At 45.0% G+C, this 17,418-nt stretch overlaps 1 protein-coding gene across 1 annotated transcript in view; it reads right to left on the bottom strand.

The window, feature by feature from the left end:
- Positions 1-2,976: 2,976 nt before the first annotated feature.
- Positions 2,977-17,418, bottom strand: part of LOC126530679 (arginine kinase-like) — a 33,117-nt gene continuing 18,675 nt past the window's right edge. The window contains exons 3-5 of the mRNA XM_050177945.3: positions 16,744-17,070; positions 12,885-13,089; positions 2,977-3,208 (exon numbers count right to left, since the gene is read on the bottom strand). Coding sequence (XP_050033902.2) covers positions 3,063-3,208; positions 12,885-13,089; positions 16,744-17,070 — 678 coding nt within the window. The 3' untranslated portion in view covers positions 2,977-3,062. The remainder of the gene's footprint in view (positions 3,209-12,884; positions 13,090-16,743; positions 17,071-17,418) is intronic.

The raw sequence follows: 17,418 nt of genomic DNA, 5'->3' as shown, positions 1-17,418 counted from the left end.
GGCATGAAAGAGTGAGGCATTCCAGAAGCGACACACGCAGCTTGTGTGTTCCAGGCGAACTACAGCAACTAGGGTCTAATACTTGGTCGCATCATACCATCGGGAATAATCGCGCAGCATTCGCCCTCTGACACTCTAGCCAATGCACAGCGACCTGCTACAAAGAAATGAAGTGGCACAAAATCGCAGTTCCTTATAAAGGGTCATGGACAAGAGGACCGTATCAAAAGTTGCGATCCTTATAATTGCGCTAGTCCGATTTCCAGTATTTTCCATAAACCCACTGACGTTGCGAAGGGTTGGTGTGTTGTAGCTGTTCTTTATTGTCGGCAGTGCAGATGTAGCTGCGCGCTTTGCCACCTTTGCATCCAGAAAAATGGAACCACATACACGACCTGGCTCTTAGGTTTCACATACATGACTAGACGGAGTGCCGATATAGTCCGAGAACGACCATGAAGCGGTTCGGCTGCAGCAACTGACGCCGGTGGCATCTCGACTACGGTGCGATTATGTGTGGCGTGACTCGGCGGCGCTGAGCTACGTCATGCTCATCCGTCGGCTGGATCGGCAATCGATCCTGTCGTGTGAATCCCGCTGTAGTGAAAAAAAACTTCGTTGCCGTTGACAACATGACAATGCGAACATCGAAGCAGTGCGAGCGGGAGCGGCGGCGGGACGAACTAAAGCAGACGACGCGCCTGGCGCCTAATAGAGTGAACGTTGCTGCACCTGCGCAGCAACACTTACTAGGCGTCGGTGGTTGCGCTCCACAGGGCGCTGCCGCGGGCTCCCGTGTTCCCGCTAGCAGTGGCCGCACCTGTACTCCCCACTTCGACGTGGTGGATTTGCGAAGTTTCGTGACGCGGAATGTTTGACAGGCGAAATAGGTGTGGCCCGAAAACATTTTAACGAAACGTGGAAGGCTATGGGTGACAAAAGCGCAGAATCGAAAAGCTTTTTTTTTTTCGTTCGGCATAACCGTGCGTAATCCGTGTGTAGGTGTCCTCTCGACATGAGGAGGTTTCACAATTTTCATGACATCTCCTGACAGAGAGATGGAGTAGGCGTGGCTCAACATTGTTGCACCCAGCGCGGAGGGCTAGCAAAGACAATGGAAGAGAAACCGATTGGAATGGCTTTACGTTATAGCGCCCCATGTCTTGTCTTGTCTTGTCTTGTGTCCCAGACAGTGGCGCGTACCCACTATGGGGGATTGGCCAAGAAGCAGGCGGTTTTCCGTAAGGTTAGAAGTATAGAGAAACTAGATTTGAATAGTGGAGCGTGGGACGATAGAACTGTAATTTAGACTTGCAATGAAAGTATTGGTAAGAATTTTGCTAAAATAATTTAACGTAAAGGAATTAAGTAATAGAAACTATGGATAATTGTAGAAAATCAGCAAGGTACTCTTTTTGTCTCTCTAATAAAATTGTAAACAGCCCCATGTCTTGTTTCTGGTGCATTTCTCGCCTGTACCTTCTTTTTCTTTCTTTTTCAACACACAGTTCTCGTTTATATTATATATCCTCATTTCAAAGTCAATACTCGACTTGTCTTTAACAGGTCTAGAGATTTTGCTTTTGTTTGCAGCCGCATTGTTAAAATTTAGATCACCCTTGTCTATTTGGGAGAAGGCTGAGTACCTGGAGGTGATAGCATGATATGGTGTTTAGCGCCCCAAAGCAACACAGACTATGACTGTGGCCGTGTTGAGATGCACTGGAATAATTTTAACTTCCGTGTTTTACGCGAGTTCAGAGCTCGGTATATTGTATAATGGGGTTTTAATGCACCACTCACATTACAAGACGGCCAGCAATCCCGTAGGAGTACAATCCACGATTTCGTCCTCTGAAGTGCGACGTTACAGCTACCGAACCGCGGAAGCGCCTATGTGCGAATGTGTCTGTTTAATGACAGAATCGTGAAACGATAACATGACATGCCTGAAGGAAGGGAAACATGGGTCTGAGAGTATAAGTGCAAGCACAGCCAAATGAATATAGCGTAAGCGAGAGATAACCTACGCCTCAGGCTTTCTACAACCCTCGTCGTTCAAGCAACCTCCCTCGCATCGCACGCGTAATGCGAAGACGTGGGATCGTTCCTCACCGGTGGCAAGTTGTTTCTTCATCCGCTTTCATTGCCATTAATTTATAATTTCTTTAATTCAATTAGTAAGTACAAGTATTTTCCCCTTTGATTTTCTTTGTTTTTGCTTGTTGGCTTTTTACAATATCATTAATAAAAATCGCGCCCCTCGGCTAACCCCCACTCTTCTCGTCCTTCCTTGGTGTAACACAACACGCGACAAAATGATTTGTTGAACCTGTCACCAAATCTTTAGGTACGATCGTCGTCAATAGCTTATGCGGCATCACATCTGCGAAATGGCTGATTTTATGCGAATTCTAAGCATGCAATTTAAAATTTAGAATTTCAGCTTGTAGTAGTGCACGTGAACAAGACTATATATTCGGAGGCGTCATGCCTGGACTAAGTGGGAATCGAGGGAGATGGAGGCGCAGTCATGGAATTCCTAGTTGTCACGGCATCCACTGGAGTCATCCATGGAAAGCGCGCTAGGGCATTGGGTTTGTAGGGCCAATGACTACACGTATAAATCACGCTCTGAAGCTTTCCGTGGTCAATAAAGGCCAGAGTTGCGCCCAGAACAATCCTAGATACGTCCGGCATAGCTTTGAGTTACTCCATTGTCCGAGGCTCTCAGGTCGAAGTCACACTCAGCTAAAGCATAAATGACAACTGAAGTTGAACGCGCAACTCAAGCCTAGAAAGATTTTGGCGACCACTGGAAGAACCTGCAGATTATCTGCACACATTGTTATTAAAGCACTCAATCTTTATATCTAGAAAGACACCCCATAATATGTCGCTGGCCCTTTAAAAGCCAAGGTAGTCGCACCTTTTCTTTTTTTTTTTTTTTTTTTTAGAGTGGCGATTACCAAGTGCTCAAGAGGCAAAGACGAAGGCTTTATTTCGAAGCGAAACAAAAAGTATGAAGCTGTTATTTTCAAGACCAGAACACCGCTCCTGGTTCACTTCATGTCCTTCTCAAGTTTGATGAGTTCCAGGATGCCATCCTGCATTTCCTTGACGGCCTGGTACTCTGTCAGTCCCAAGCGGCGCTTGTTCGAGATGTCGTACACTCCACCCTCACTTTCCGTGTGCTCTCCTCTGGTGCCTGGAATGTGAGCGGTTATTGGGAAGCGCATTTACTAATAAATCGGAACATAGGCGGCGACTGTTACCTGAAAAAGTACCGGTAAACCTTCCTCTCGTCTGATATACTGGTCTATTTAGGACATTGTATGTCGTCTGGCCAAGTCAAGGTCTGGGGTCGACATATATTCCAGATTATACGGTAGCCGTTTAACTGCCAAGATACAAAAACTATTTTTTCTGTTGCTTTATTTCTTCTGCACGATGCCAAATACATACCAAAGAAAGCATAAAAACGTTTCTCCATAATCTAAGCGTGATGCAGTAGGTCAGCAATATTATTGAGCTGCCAGCTAAAGATAAATGTATTGTGCGAGGCTGGTGTTTTGTGCTTGCCTATTAAAGCCAGAAGCGCACCATCTTTTGCGATAGCAATTATACGGACACTTCAGGCGCATTCCCGTCGTCGCCGTCGGTACTGCCGTGATGTTCCTTATAAAGTTCAACTGCGATAGCATCGCGCTTGCGTGCCGTGTCCTGTGGGTGCGAGGGTGAGCCGAAGATGGCGGCTCGATCTCGTGCGCGCAAGGGAGGAAGGCGAGGCTGAAGCACGCCATCTTCCATCGCGTACAGTGGGGCATCCTACTCCGGCGGCGGCTGCGTATGACGCGGCTGAGCACGGCCGCGCGGGCCCAGTCTTGAAAGCGATTTGCGATGGGTACAGAGTCTAGGAGAATCGAGGACTGTTAGCTTCGTGTGCGCTGTGTTGTCGCTCGTTAGTTCGCTTTGAAGCGACACGCAACACGAAGGCTAATGCGCCGGCTGCTGCTGGCGCTCTTCGTCACGTCAGCGTTTTGACAGCCGCTATCCGCGGTCATCGAGCGACATGTGTTCATGTTTGCGTGTGCGCGCATGTCATCATGCTCACTAATTTAGTAGGCAAATGTTTACGAGTTTATACGGTCCATAAATCTACTGTCCTTGCTTTCCACAGCTTTCTAATAATTGCCTATTTCCCCGTCAATGCTTCCCCTGTCGGCGAAACTGTGACGTTTCCAGCTACACTATAACGTGGAAAAGTAAATAAACAGTTGTTCATACTCTTCAAGCACGGACACGTATTCCATTTCCAACATTTGAAACGAGAAGCGCCTCTGTGTGCCAATGGTCACAGTGGCCTCTCTGCTACATACCGGCTGGAGGGGAACTGAAGGATTACTTTCCTGCCCCGACTACACTAACTGCCACAACTTTTTCGGACATACGACACTAGAAAATTCTGCTTTGTCTTATGTGATGAGCTTTGTAATATAGAGGTGCTTTTCTTGCAATAAAGTTTAGGTGGGAGCGTCGACGACAGCCTCAGGGAATTAGACAATATCACGCATTGTTAAGTGCTTCAGGATCTTCACATCTTGCTGGCCATCGTAAACACTCATTTCCGACTCATTTTCAGATATCGAGATCGACTAAGTCATGAGCTCATAAAATCCTGTCATATCAAGAAATGGTACCAATCGTGCGCTAGTTAAGCCACAATAATTTTACACCATCAGTTCTCCCAACTCGATAATTAGCATTTCACTTCGTTTTTCGTTTATATTGTCAGCCACTTTCTGTCACTGGTGGTTCCGTTCATTTAACCTGTATATAAGCTCTGCGGCGAAGGGGCATGAAAATCGTCTAACTAACTATGTAGTTTTCCGTTCAATAAAGATGCTCAGTTGTGCAGAAAAACATAAGCGCTGTCCTGTCTGCTTTGCTATAAAATTTTGTCGGTGTGCCACCTGCCGTGGTTGTTTAGCGACTATAGTGTTGGGCTGCTGAGCACAAGGTGGCGAGATCGAGTCCCGGCCACGGCGGTGGCATTTCGATGAGGGCGAAATGCGAAAACAGCCGTGTACTTAGATTTAGGTGCACTTTAAGGAATCCAGCTGGTCAAAATTTCCAGAGTCCCTCACTACAGCGTGCCTCATTATTAGAAAGTGGTTTTGGCACGTAAAACACCATACTTTAGTTTAATTTTTGTCAGTATTCCAGTGCGCTTCAAGAGCTATTCAACATGAAATTTAACGACTAGCACGACTACCCAACTAGTCTTGGTGCTTTTCCCCTTTGTGGTTCTCCGTGGCATCATCAGCAACGGGGATTAATACAAATCTTGAGCAGTTTGACGTAGTTGAAGTATAAGTTTGATTAGCCTACAGGAAATAACACGATGTAGTAGATCCGCAGACAAAGCCAGCACAAATACACTTTTGCTACCTGCTCAGAACTTTTACTTTTTAGAATGTACATATTGATCACGTGATTTATCGCCATTTGAAGGAAGCTCTGAGTGGATGAGGAACAGTGCATTTTTCTGGTCCGCCTTTTGGCCTACTCGATCTAACGCAGAGTAGCAATTTGTTCGTTAGGTAGAGGCAACAGTATCGGAGTAACTAGAAGCTCCCAAGCCAACGTTTTCATGGCAATGTGTGTCAGCTGCCCAAGATATATTTTTAATTGGTACTAAACATCATTTCAAACGTGATCGAAACTCTGTATATTATTTGAAGTGCAACGTTCGCTAAATAATGTTTTTTTTTTTTTTCACAATTCATAAAGATCATGTAAGGCAGTACGTCCGGTGCACAGCAGGAAAAGCGTGGCTCTACCATTAAATGGCAGCTCAATAATTTTGTTCAGTGTCATGGTGCACCACGTACAGCATATCTAACAGCAAAAACATTTTGGCACATTCAATGCGTGTTCTTAGGTGCACTTGTGTGCAAATAAAAAAGGAACTCACTTAAACAAAAGGAGCAGCTTTTATAGTGACGTGAATGTGACTACCACGGGCGTGAGAAGAGAGCAATGAAGTCTGTAGGCACCACGAGAAGATTTGTTAGTAACTATTTTCTATATTTTATTGCGACGGCAATTATATAGACACTACATGCGCATTTCCGCCGTCGTCATCGCCGTCGTCGTCGCCGTGTTGTTCCGCAAAACGTCCAAGTGCGATAATAGCGTTACCGCGCGCCGTATGCTGTGTGTGCGAGTGAGAGCGTGCGAGGGTGAGCCGAGGATGGTGGCTGGATCTCGTTCGCGCAAGGGAGGAAGGCGGGGAGGACGCGCGCCGTCTTCCATCACGCATACTGCACCTGGCGGAAAGGGGGGTTTATGGGGAGGTGTTTTACTCCGGCCCAAACCTGTGTATGCGAAGTATCAATTCACGCCAGAGCGAAAACGCCTTTTTAAGGCGAAAGCCTTTAATGGCTCATGCTCGCGGTCGCGTCCGTCCGTGCGCTGGAAGCGTGCCAACTGTGGCGTCTCCTCGCAGCAGCGCAACCTCCTCCCCTCCTTATCAAGCGGCGCGCCGGCGGGGGGCGCAGCTGTGCATAATAACCGTGACGTCACACAGTAGCGATAGAACGAGCGCGCGTCCGCGGTGGCACCTGCACCACCGCTGCTTCGCAAGACGGCTCGTTGCAGTCGAGTGAGTGAGAAGCATGGCTCCGAAGCCGCCCACTAATTCCGCGCCAAACGGTTTGAAATATCCTGCCAGAGGACAACTTCGAAGCAATCGATGAATGTGATATGGCATACACAAAGAAGCAACAGGTTAGTGCAATGAATGTATGAACCTGACCGTGAATAAACACACATAGAATGTATAGAGTCTCTCGTTTACTACAAGCACCTTTGGGTTATTCAAAGGGATATCGGCGAACACTGTGGCCATTCCACTGGGGCGCAATGTACAACATCGTATATGCAGTGGGCTGACCACAAGGCTTTCACAAAGCACACTTTAGAATTTCCAAAGTGTCTTCGGTAATTTTTGCGCAGGCACTTGCGCTTAAAAGAGCACACCAGTGGAAGCACCTCTGGACTGATATTTACACAATCAAAGCCCGGATGACCGATGAAAGCCACATGTTTCGAATTGCATGTGCAGAATACCTTGGTATCATCCACTAGATAAGCTGTCATTTCTCATTTTAAACCGACCTTAAATCACCGTGGCTATCTACATATGCCAAGAAATGACAGATCTGTTACACGAAAAGTCACCAGCCTTATCGCTTCAGCACTAAACATTCGCAGTTATTGAAAGCACCACCATGACCTTGTTGAGTTCCTCTCTTTACCTGATCATTCATTCTCATCATGTTTGTCTCAAACATGGTTATCTGGCAATAAAAGACACTTGTATGGATAACCAGGTTATGGTTCTGAATATCGTAATCGCGAATTGTGTCGTGGTGGTGGAAATGCCATACTTGTAAACTCGTTCTTAACATACACGCGTCATCTTGATATCACATTTAAAAATATTCCCTGTGAATCTGTTTGGCTCGAATTTAACCATAGTGTTATACCAATTAACAGTCGTAACACCATCGTAGCCTCCATTTATCCGTCACCTTCATCGTCGTATCCAGAATTTCGCAGTCAGTTAAGCAACATTCTTAATAACTTGGCAATAGAAAATAAGAACATTGTTATATCTGGTGATGTTAACTTTAACATCATCAATCCTGATAGTGCATCATGTTTAGAGATCATATCGCGTTTATACAGCTTTGGCTTTTCTTCGCATATTTCAGCTCCCAGTAGGAATGATTTACTAGGCTCCAGTACACTAATAGGTCATATTATCTTGAAAATTTCATGTGATCGCATAGCAGAAGTGGTAGATCATTGCATCACAGACCTCAATCCTATTTTGTTACCTTTGGCTTTAAATATATACGGAGTAATAATACATTGACAAAGCGGCAATTCGACTCCGTCAAATTTGCGCAGTTAACTTGTGTGAGTTAGGATTCCGCAGAAAAAGCTTTTGTGTCGTTCTAGGAAACAATAGCTACGTGCATAGAAAACTGCACCACTTACACTACTGCGGCGAATTGGTTTTGTTCACCTAGAGATCAATGGATTACTAACTCAATATTAAAGTCCGCTAATAGAAAGAATAACCTTCGTAAGAAACTAAAGCCGCAGCCTTTTAACCCTAAATTAAAATCCCGCTTTCAGAAACATTCTGCAACATTATTTTCTTCATTAAGGCGTGCTAAGCGCAATTATTACCAGGATCTTATCGTAAAAAAACACAAGCAACACGACGCGCTGCTGTAAAATTATTAAAGGGTTTCTCAACAAAAATGATTGTTCTGAGACCACAATAAAAATAAAGCAAGGCGATGAAATGTATACTGACCCTCTTAGAATACCTAACGCATTCAGTGAGCATTACTGCGCGTCTACAGATACACAGCAGCCGGCGGTTCTTTAACCTGATATACCTCGGTGTAATCATTCCTTTTATGTGCATTAGACGACTGCAGATGAAGTTCACCAGGTCATCACATCTTTGAAGACCACAAGCGCTGGCTTAGAACAGAGTGATCCTTGTAAAGTAAAACTAATTTCGCATGAAATATCGTAAGTTTTGACACTAATCATTAACAAACTGTTATCTGCGGGGGTGTTTCCCATCTGTCTTAAAGCTGGTAGACTAGTTCCTGTTTTCAAGAAAGGTGACCAGACTTCAGTAGCGAATTACAAGCCAATTTGTATCCTTCCTTTCTTTTTGGTAAAGTGATTGAAAAGCTATTCCACACTCGATTAATGCGATACTTAAAGAAATATAGCCTTTTGTCTCCTCAGCAATTCGGATTTCGCCAAGGATATTCCACAGAACTGGCAATTATTACTTTAACAGAAGAAATCAAGCAGGCTATTGACAGAGGTGTAATTGCGGGTTTTGTATTCATCAATCTGACGAAGACATTCGACACGATAAACCATCGCATACTACTTGTTAAACTTCAATCGTTTGGTATATCCGGTCCTCCAATAAACGTTATTACAGGCTACTTGAGTAACCGGTCTCAAATGCTACAGACTAAGGAAATTACGGTCACTGACCAAGTCTGATGGATAATCTGACGTTTCGGAACCGTGTACGGGTTCCCTGTTCACTGAGTTGGACAGCAAATCGTCGTCGCTATTATAGCCAGCACGTGACGTAATGAACGTGCGTAAACGGCAGGCATAGTCTCTGGTGTCCGGTTCATCGTAGCTGGCGTCGATTGAATGATTAGAGATTCTAGCAGCCTTCGGTATGACACTTTCTTTTCTTTGGCAACAACAGTGGCATTGTCCCAGTCAATCTTGTGATTATGCTCCTGCGCATGCTCGGCAATGGCGTTCGTCGTGTGACTATTATTTCTTACGTTACGTTTATGTTCCTTGAGGCGTCTGCAGAACTTCCCTGTTTCACTAATATACACTCTGTGGCAATCAGCGCATGGTACCTTATACACAACTCCTGGGAATGATTCAACAGGTAACCAATCTTTCACATTCATGAGCTGGTTCCGGAGCTTGCTGGTCGGGTTGTGGGCAATGCGCAAATCGTATTTTCAAAATACGCGCGACAATGCCTCGCTGATTCCTTGGACGTAAGGGATGGCTGCACGTGCACAGATTGTCGTGTTGTTCTCCGAGCTTGGCTCTACTATCCGCTTCTCGGTCCTGCATATGAAACGACTAGGGTAGCCGTTGCGGGTTAGTTCACGGTGGATCGTCGGTAATTCCTTTTTCAGTGCATCGTCGCCTGAGCAGACGCGACGGCGCGTGTTATCAGGGACGACACTACGGATGTCTTGTGGCTGACAGGATGACAAGGATTAAACCTGACGTAACGACCTGTGTGTGCAGGCTTCCTGTATACCGAGAAGGTGAGAGCGCCCCCATCCCGACGAACCAGTACATCCAAGAAAGGCAACGAGTGGTGGCAACGAGAGTGTTGAGCCCTCTTGCCGGTAAGACCTCGGCGCACGTCGAAAACTCATCCGCATTTGTAGCAAAGATAAAGGACATCACGTTGGGTGAAGATGACGCCTTGGTCTCGTTCGGCGTCACATCGCTTTTCACTAGTGTCCCAGTGGATTTGGCAGTAGCCACGCGCAAAGAAGCCCTAGAAGCAGACAGTGGTCTTGCTGGTCGCACGCCGTTCGACGTCCCGAACTTAGCGAGCTGCTGCGGTTTTGTCTAAGCAACACGTATTCTTCTTATGGTGGCAGCCTTTATCAGCCAACGCATGGCACGGCAATGGGAGCGTCAATATCGGTCACCATGGCCAATCTAGTAATGGAAGCCTTGGAAGGGAAAGTGCTGGCCAAATTCAACCCAGCACCTAAAATTTTTTACCGCTACGTAGACGACTGTTTCTGTATTTTGAAGAAACAAGACACCCAACGCTTCCTGGACTGCCTGAACGCCCAAAATGCGCGCATACAATTCACTGTGGAACACGAGAGGGACAACTCGTTGCCTTTCTTGGATGTACTGGTTCGTCGGGATGGGGACGCTCTCACCTTCTTGGTACACAGGAAGCCTACACACACAGGTCGTTACCTCAGGTTTAATTCTTGTCATCCTGTCGGCCACAAGACATCCGTAGTGTCGTCCCTGATAACACGCGCCGTCGCGTCTGCTCAGGCGACGATGCACTGAAAAAGGAATTACCGACGATCCACCGTGAACTAAACCGCAACGGCTACCCTAGTCGTTTCATATGCAGGACCGAGAAGCGGATAGTAGAGCCAAGCTCGGAGAACAACACGACAATCTGTGCACGCGCAGCCATCCCTTACGTCCAAGGAATCAGCGAGGCACTGTCGCGCGTATTTTCAAAATACGATTTGCGCATTGCCCACATCCCGATCAACAAGCTCCGGAACCAGCTCATGAATGTGAAAGACAGGTTACCTGTTGAATCATTCCCAGGAGTTGTGTATAAGATACCATGCGCTGATTGCCACAGAGTGTATATTGGTGAAACAGGGAAGTTCTGCAGACGCCTCAAGGAACATAAACGTGACGTAAGAAATCATAGTCACACGACGAACGCCATTGCCGAGCATGCGCAGGAACATAATCACAAGATTGACTGGGACAATGCCACTGTTGTTGCCAAAGAAAAGAACGTGTCATCCCGACGGCTGCTAGAATCTCTAATCATTCAATCGACGCCAGCTATGATGAACCGGACACCAGGAACTATGCCTGCCGTTTAGGCACCTTCATTACGTCACATGCTGGCTATATAAGTGACGACGATTTGCTGTCCAACTCAGTGAACAAGGAATCGGTACGCGGCTCCGAAACGTCAGATTATTCATCAGACTTGGTCAGTGACCGTAATTCCCTTCATTTCCATGCCTGCCCAGACGAACTTTCGTCGAACCCTTAATTATGGTACAGATTAACGGCCATTTCTCATTATCCAAGCTAATTAGCGTAGGAGTCCCACAAGTATCAATTTGAGGCCCAGTTATATTTTTTATGTTCAGTATTGACCTATCCACTATTCTTGCTAAGAGCAAATGCATACTTTACGCTGATGACACGACCGTCTTTACATCTAGTAAGTCAATTGCCACACTCCAGTCTAACCTTAACACCGACTTAAACAATATTGCTTTATGGTGCCATAATAATCATCAACAGATTAATCCCTCTAAAACCACATTTATGGTGTTCCATTCCCAGAGAAATTCAATCGACGTCCCACCTTGTGTTGACATTAGTGATCGTGTCATACAGGTCTGGAACGAAGCGCGGTTCCTCGGCGTCATCTTTTCATGAACAATTTTATGGACACGCCCGATCACTTGGGAAAGAAATTGCATTTGGCATCCACATTATCGTCAAACAAGAACTTATTTTCCACCTCACATCGTACAATCGTTGTATATTGCTTATGTTCATAGCCATCTTTCGTATTGTGTATCTTCATCGGCCAATACTTATTCTACGGACACTGAAAGTCTGCAGCGACTTGAGAACCAACCTATGAGACTAATGACTTTCAGCCCATTTGATTTGTCCTGCAGGTCACTGTTTTCTAAACATTCTCCCATTACCACAATTATTCCGCCAGAATCTATTCATAATAGCATATAGGCTCATCACACACGACATCTTCATTGAATGTATTGATCCTGAACACATTACTAACAACAGTACCCGGTTTTGCCTACGCAATAATCTTCTTTTACCTGCCGTAAGGACGTATTACGGCAAATTCCCGGCCTTCTTCTCTGGCATAGCAATATGGAATTCATTACCTTTCAAAATGAAATACTCACACAAAGTTCACACATTCTCCACCCGCACCAATAAATATTTCATTCAGTAATTAACCGACTCAGCTTAATTTCTTAATTAACTGTCAGTGTGTATGTCATTTTGTTGTGTACGCTTTGTTTTTGTATAAGTAAATAATATTATTGGTAGTGAAACGAGCTTGGTCTCTCATGTTGGGTTGATTATTCTTGTTAATATGGAATCTTATTCTGCTTCTTCACATACTTTCCATTATTTTTCATGTTTTTTTAATAATTAGCATTAACATTAACTTATGTATCCAATTTCGTGTCATAGATAATCAACTTGCCGAATTATTATTCTTATTGTTCAAAATACCGTGCTTATTTCCTGTTTTTGTTTAATAACCCTATTTATGAAATCATAGGAGATCCCCTTGGCAGGTTTCTTCAGTAGTCTGGGACCTCCTGCTGTAATACTATTACAATGCAACCCGAGCATGATTGCTGCAATAAACTTGACTTAAGAAAATATGCACGCAGTCATGCTGTGCGTCCTCGTAAGGGCGCTTTGGCCATTCTCAAGCGCACCTCGAACTTGCAAGTTGTACTTGGCGGCGGTGGAGTCCAGCACAGCCTTGTCGGAGGCCAACTTGGGCAGCTTGATATGCACGCTGGCTCGGATGGTGGTGCCCAGGTTCGTGGGGCAGAAGGTCAGGTAGCCCAGGCGGCTGTCCCGGGAGAAACGGAGCTTCTTGCCGAGAATCTGCACCCCTCGCACCATGCGCCCGTACACCTGGACACGTAACGTTGGAAATCATCCCTATAATTTACGTTACATGAGGACCCGAACGGCGACATTACGGAAAAAATGGGCGAATGAAAAGAAAGAAAAGAAAGGTGAGCGATCCACTTAACAAGAATGAGTATTGTTAGAGATGTAGAGGAAGGAAACAGGCGAACACCAACACCAGAAACGTTTGGACAGTCGTTTTTCCATTGCAGTACAAGGAAAGCTACCGGAGGCGTGAATAAAGTAAACCTTAAATAATATTACGCACAGCCAGTAACAAGATTACGTATAGTTATCAGTTATGTGATCTTTAGCATAACGCTCGACAAGGATCGGCTCTGGTAAACTCTTCCAGGCTTCGACAACGTCGGAAGGAATTCGCTGAACGCAGTGCTTTTGTCATAAAGACGACCACATTTCGTTGAGTTGAACGTGCGACGAGATGTGAGATTAGGGAGAATTAGTATTTAGCCATGGAAATGAGGAAAATCGTGATATAATTCAAAAACAAACAATCTTCCCAGATTTGTGGTCTAAAAGCTAGAAACTGAACATCTCAATATTATTTTATATCACCTATCTTACATTATTTACTGACGTAATAGAACGCGATGGGCGTGGCGGCGTGAGTCTGGGTGTATACCAGAATATTAATTAGGTAAGCTTGATGGGGACTCCATGTGGACCATGCCTGCCGAAATTTAGTGCGATCGAATGAGGTTATCCAACAATTGTGAGCACTTCTTTGAAAACGTTGACACAAACTTTTCTAGCGCATGACGCATTTCAGTCTAAGAGTTCGCGCACAACTCCTAAAAGTACGGACGTCTTACAATCCGTACAGTTGTGTGTTCTCATCCGCGAGTCAAGAGGCAAGCACAACGTTCCCTACGAAGTAAGCTCTCTCGTATATTATCCACATTAACTAACCCTCACACAGTGGTTACACTACAAATCTTGTTAACTGCTCCAGGAGGCGTGAGAATGGATGGGAGAAGGCGCGAAATAAACGAACCTCCCAACCCCAGTTAGTAAGCGCGCCATAAGCCGTCGTTACAAGCGCTGATGTGGCAACCACTCAGACAAAATGCGATTTTGTGAAATTCCGTCTCTCGGCTTTATAGGTGCATAAGTGCCAAACTTCTCACATTACATTTGCGAAGAGTGCGCTTGCCTCTTTAAAGTGCGATTCCGAGACTACGTTTACGTTATTACGCTCAACGTAACCTATTTGAAAACAGGGGCGGAATAGCGTAAAACTATTTCAAACTTTTCTGCTGCATTCCTACAATCAATCCTCCACGATTGATCAAAAACTTTCGGGCCACCTTCACTTCGCCTGTCTGTCACGCGACGTTGCGACAACAGCGAAAACTTCACATCAGAAATGACGAGTACGCTCTCATTATACACGATTACACCGTACGAAAGGAAAACATTCTGACCGATTCTTCGCCTTTCTTACGATTAGCCTTCCGCAAATTGGTGATGTTTTCGGACTGCGCCCACTCTGCCTGTCTGTCATGCAGCGGCACAAGACCTCGAATACTCACCGCTTCAAAGTGATGTGTACCACTTAAAGATGCATTAATATACCGAGCAAAACAGATTTTATTATATAGCCGGAAGCTGGCCCGTTGTAAAAGGAGTAGAGGATGTCTGCGCACCGATCGTTCTGGCACTCGGTATTCTGACATTCCAGGGAGCGTATATTTATTTGAATACAAAAAAACTTATGTGGGGCAACATAACGTTGTCGACCTTTTTCGGCATATATACGACATCCCTATGCCGGTACGCGTCCGCTGAAGACCCGTTTCAGCGGCATTCTTAAATTTCCGGTTGCACGCCACCATCACTTTCGACTAGCCACAACAAACTAAGAAGGGAAAGCGGCCCGATAGCACATGCCAGCACCAGCCTCCTCATCAGGTTGACACTAACGCAGCGCATCTTGAACTAACGCGCCATCTCTCTGATTTCAACTTCATACAAACTTCGTGTTCACATTATGCATAGCACATTTCTGAGTTCATTTCAAAGTATAGGATAATATCACGTAATCAGCAATGGTTCAGAAAGGGGTCTTTTACGTGCACTCATTCCGTAACTTCGATTTCCCAAATTTCCTAAGTCAATAAATTCAGGTAAACAGGTTCATTCAATCCTCATAGATTTCGCCAAGTCATTTCACAGCAGGTTTCCACAAAAAGTTACTCCATACCGTTCACATTATTGATGGATAATGCCGAACTCATAAAGTGACTTTCTGCTTATCTTTCAAGCCGGTAAGAACACGTTTCGTTCAACAATCATTTCTCACGAAAGCTTCCTGTTGACTCTGGCGTTCTCCATGGTTTTGAACTCGGATCCCTATTGTTTCTTCTGTTAATTAATGATATTCATCATGTCATTCCGGTGCAAATTAAATTGTACGGCCAATGAATGCCTTATGTGTTCAAACATAGATAGCGAGTATGACCATCTACGTTTAAATCAACATTTGCAAATATTATCAAACGATTTAATGCATGCCAGATGGCTAACAACTTTTATAAAGTAGTTGTTACGAAAATGTCAAGCAAGCGTAGTCCTCTGCACTTCCAGTATTCAGCACGCAAAGTCTTTCTCTACATATGTACATATATATATCATACATCAGGTACAACGCTGCGGAAGCTACGCAAGAAGTCCGGTCATAAAAATTTATCACTCCACACGTTCCCGTCTACGCTTCGCTGTGCGCCGGGAGACGTTTGTTCGTGCGAGCATGCACATGAGGCTGCCGCGACGGCTAACGAAAAGAAACAACGAAACGCTAATTGATTTAAAACAACGTGTTATCAGCCTTATGTGCACATCGCTTGTTTGTTTCTAAGGGTAAATTCTTTCTTTTCTTCATTCAAAACAACTTAAATAAAGAAAGTTTCACGAAAATTGGATCAAGAAACACCGAGCTCTTCCTAAGTGCGAACGCAGCCACTGCAAAAAGTATTTCTAGCTTCCACAGCGTTGCACCTGATGTATGTAAAGGAGTATAGCAGCTTTCGGACGCACGTCGATTACAGCCTTGCTAAATACAATTAAGCGGCCAACCATAAGTCAGAGTAATCGTCTGTTCAAAATAAAATTCCTGTTTCAACTAATTACGTTCCATTACAGCCTGGTTATGGTACTAAGCAAAGGCACTAATCAAGCAAAGAAAAGCGAAGCTAAGCAAATATACACTAATAACCACGCCTTTCACCAACCGCATTAACTTTTTCAAATACTCTTTCTTCCCCAGGAAAATAGCTAAGTGGAATTTACTATCAACTTATGTGGCGTTACAGCCTTCCCTGGATTTGTGTGTATCTCATATTTGCCAATGACGTTTTGTGTGTTTGTTTAGCTGTTCTACTTGCACTCGATGCGTATTTTCTACCTTACTATGTCTTGTTTTTGCAAGTGTACCTGTATGGTGTTTTCTGCCAAACTAGTCAAATCAGAAAATTGCATCATCACCACTCTGCGAAAATCAAATCCCATTCTGGGATGGCAGTAGTTGTAAATAAACAATTGAAGAAAATTATTATTGTTGTTATTAGTAGTATAGTAGTAGTATTAACTTAGTAGTATTCAATCACTCTTACTGTAAAAGCACTTCACATAGCTCACCTCTTTCAGGTTCCCGCCCATCTGCATGGAGATGATGCGCAGGTGGTCCTCCTCGTTGACCCACACCAGGAACGACTTCGCGTTGTTGTGGAAGATTCCTCTTCCGGTCGGCCAGAAGCGACAGGCGTTGGCGGCCTGCAGGAAGCGGTCGCCCTCCTTGAACAGGAAGTGATCGTCGATGAGCTGCTGCTGCGTCTCCTTCGTCATGCCGGTCAGCGGGTAGTAGGTGCCCTGGTGCTCGCCGTCCAGCGAGTTGAGCACCTCGACCACTTTGTGCTCCATCTCCTTGTACTGGGGCTCCGTCAGGCACGGGTTGAACGGGAAGCCCTGAGAAACACAAGCACTGGATGTCGCTGAAGGCGCAAGGTGCCGATCCATCTGGCACCCCTTCTCGATATTGCCAGTTTGTACCGCTCACTTCGTATTGGTGCCGACGTCTGAAATTGCGATGCCTCGAGCCTAACGACAGCCCGCGTCAAGCTTAAACCACTTCGTCGAATCAAAACTGCAAGAATATGGCAGATATTTGGAAACAGTATGGAGATCCTGGTGTATTGTGTAGGGTTGACTGTGCTGATACAATAATGGACAACTGAGTTTCTTGAGCTCGTGTACTACATTTGTGCAAATTTTTCAGCTGCGATTTATTTTTCGCGTAACTGTTCATTGATTCTT

The sequence above is a fragment of the Dermacentor andersoni genome, chromosome 4 (genome assembly GCF_023375885.2).
Source record: "Dermacentor andersoni chromosome 4, qqDerAnde1_hic_scaffold, whole genome shotgun sequence".
Classification (NCBI taxonomy): Eukaryota; Metazoa; Arthropoda; class Arachnida; order Ixodida; family Ixodidae; genus Dermacentor; species Dermacentor andersoni.
The sequence above is the reverse complement of the archived record's forward strand: the minus strand, read 5'-3'. Positions and strand labels throughout refer to the sequence as shown.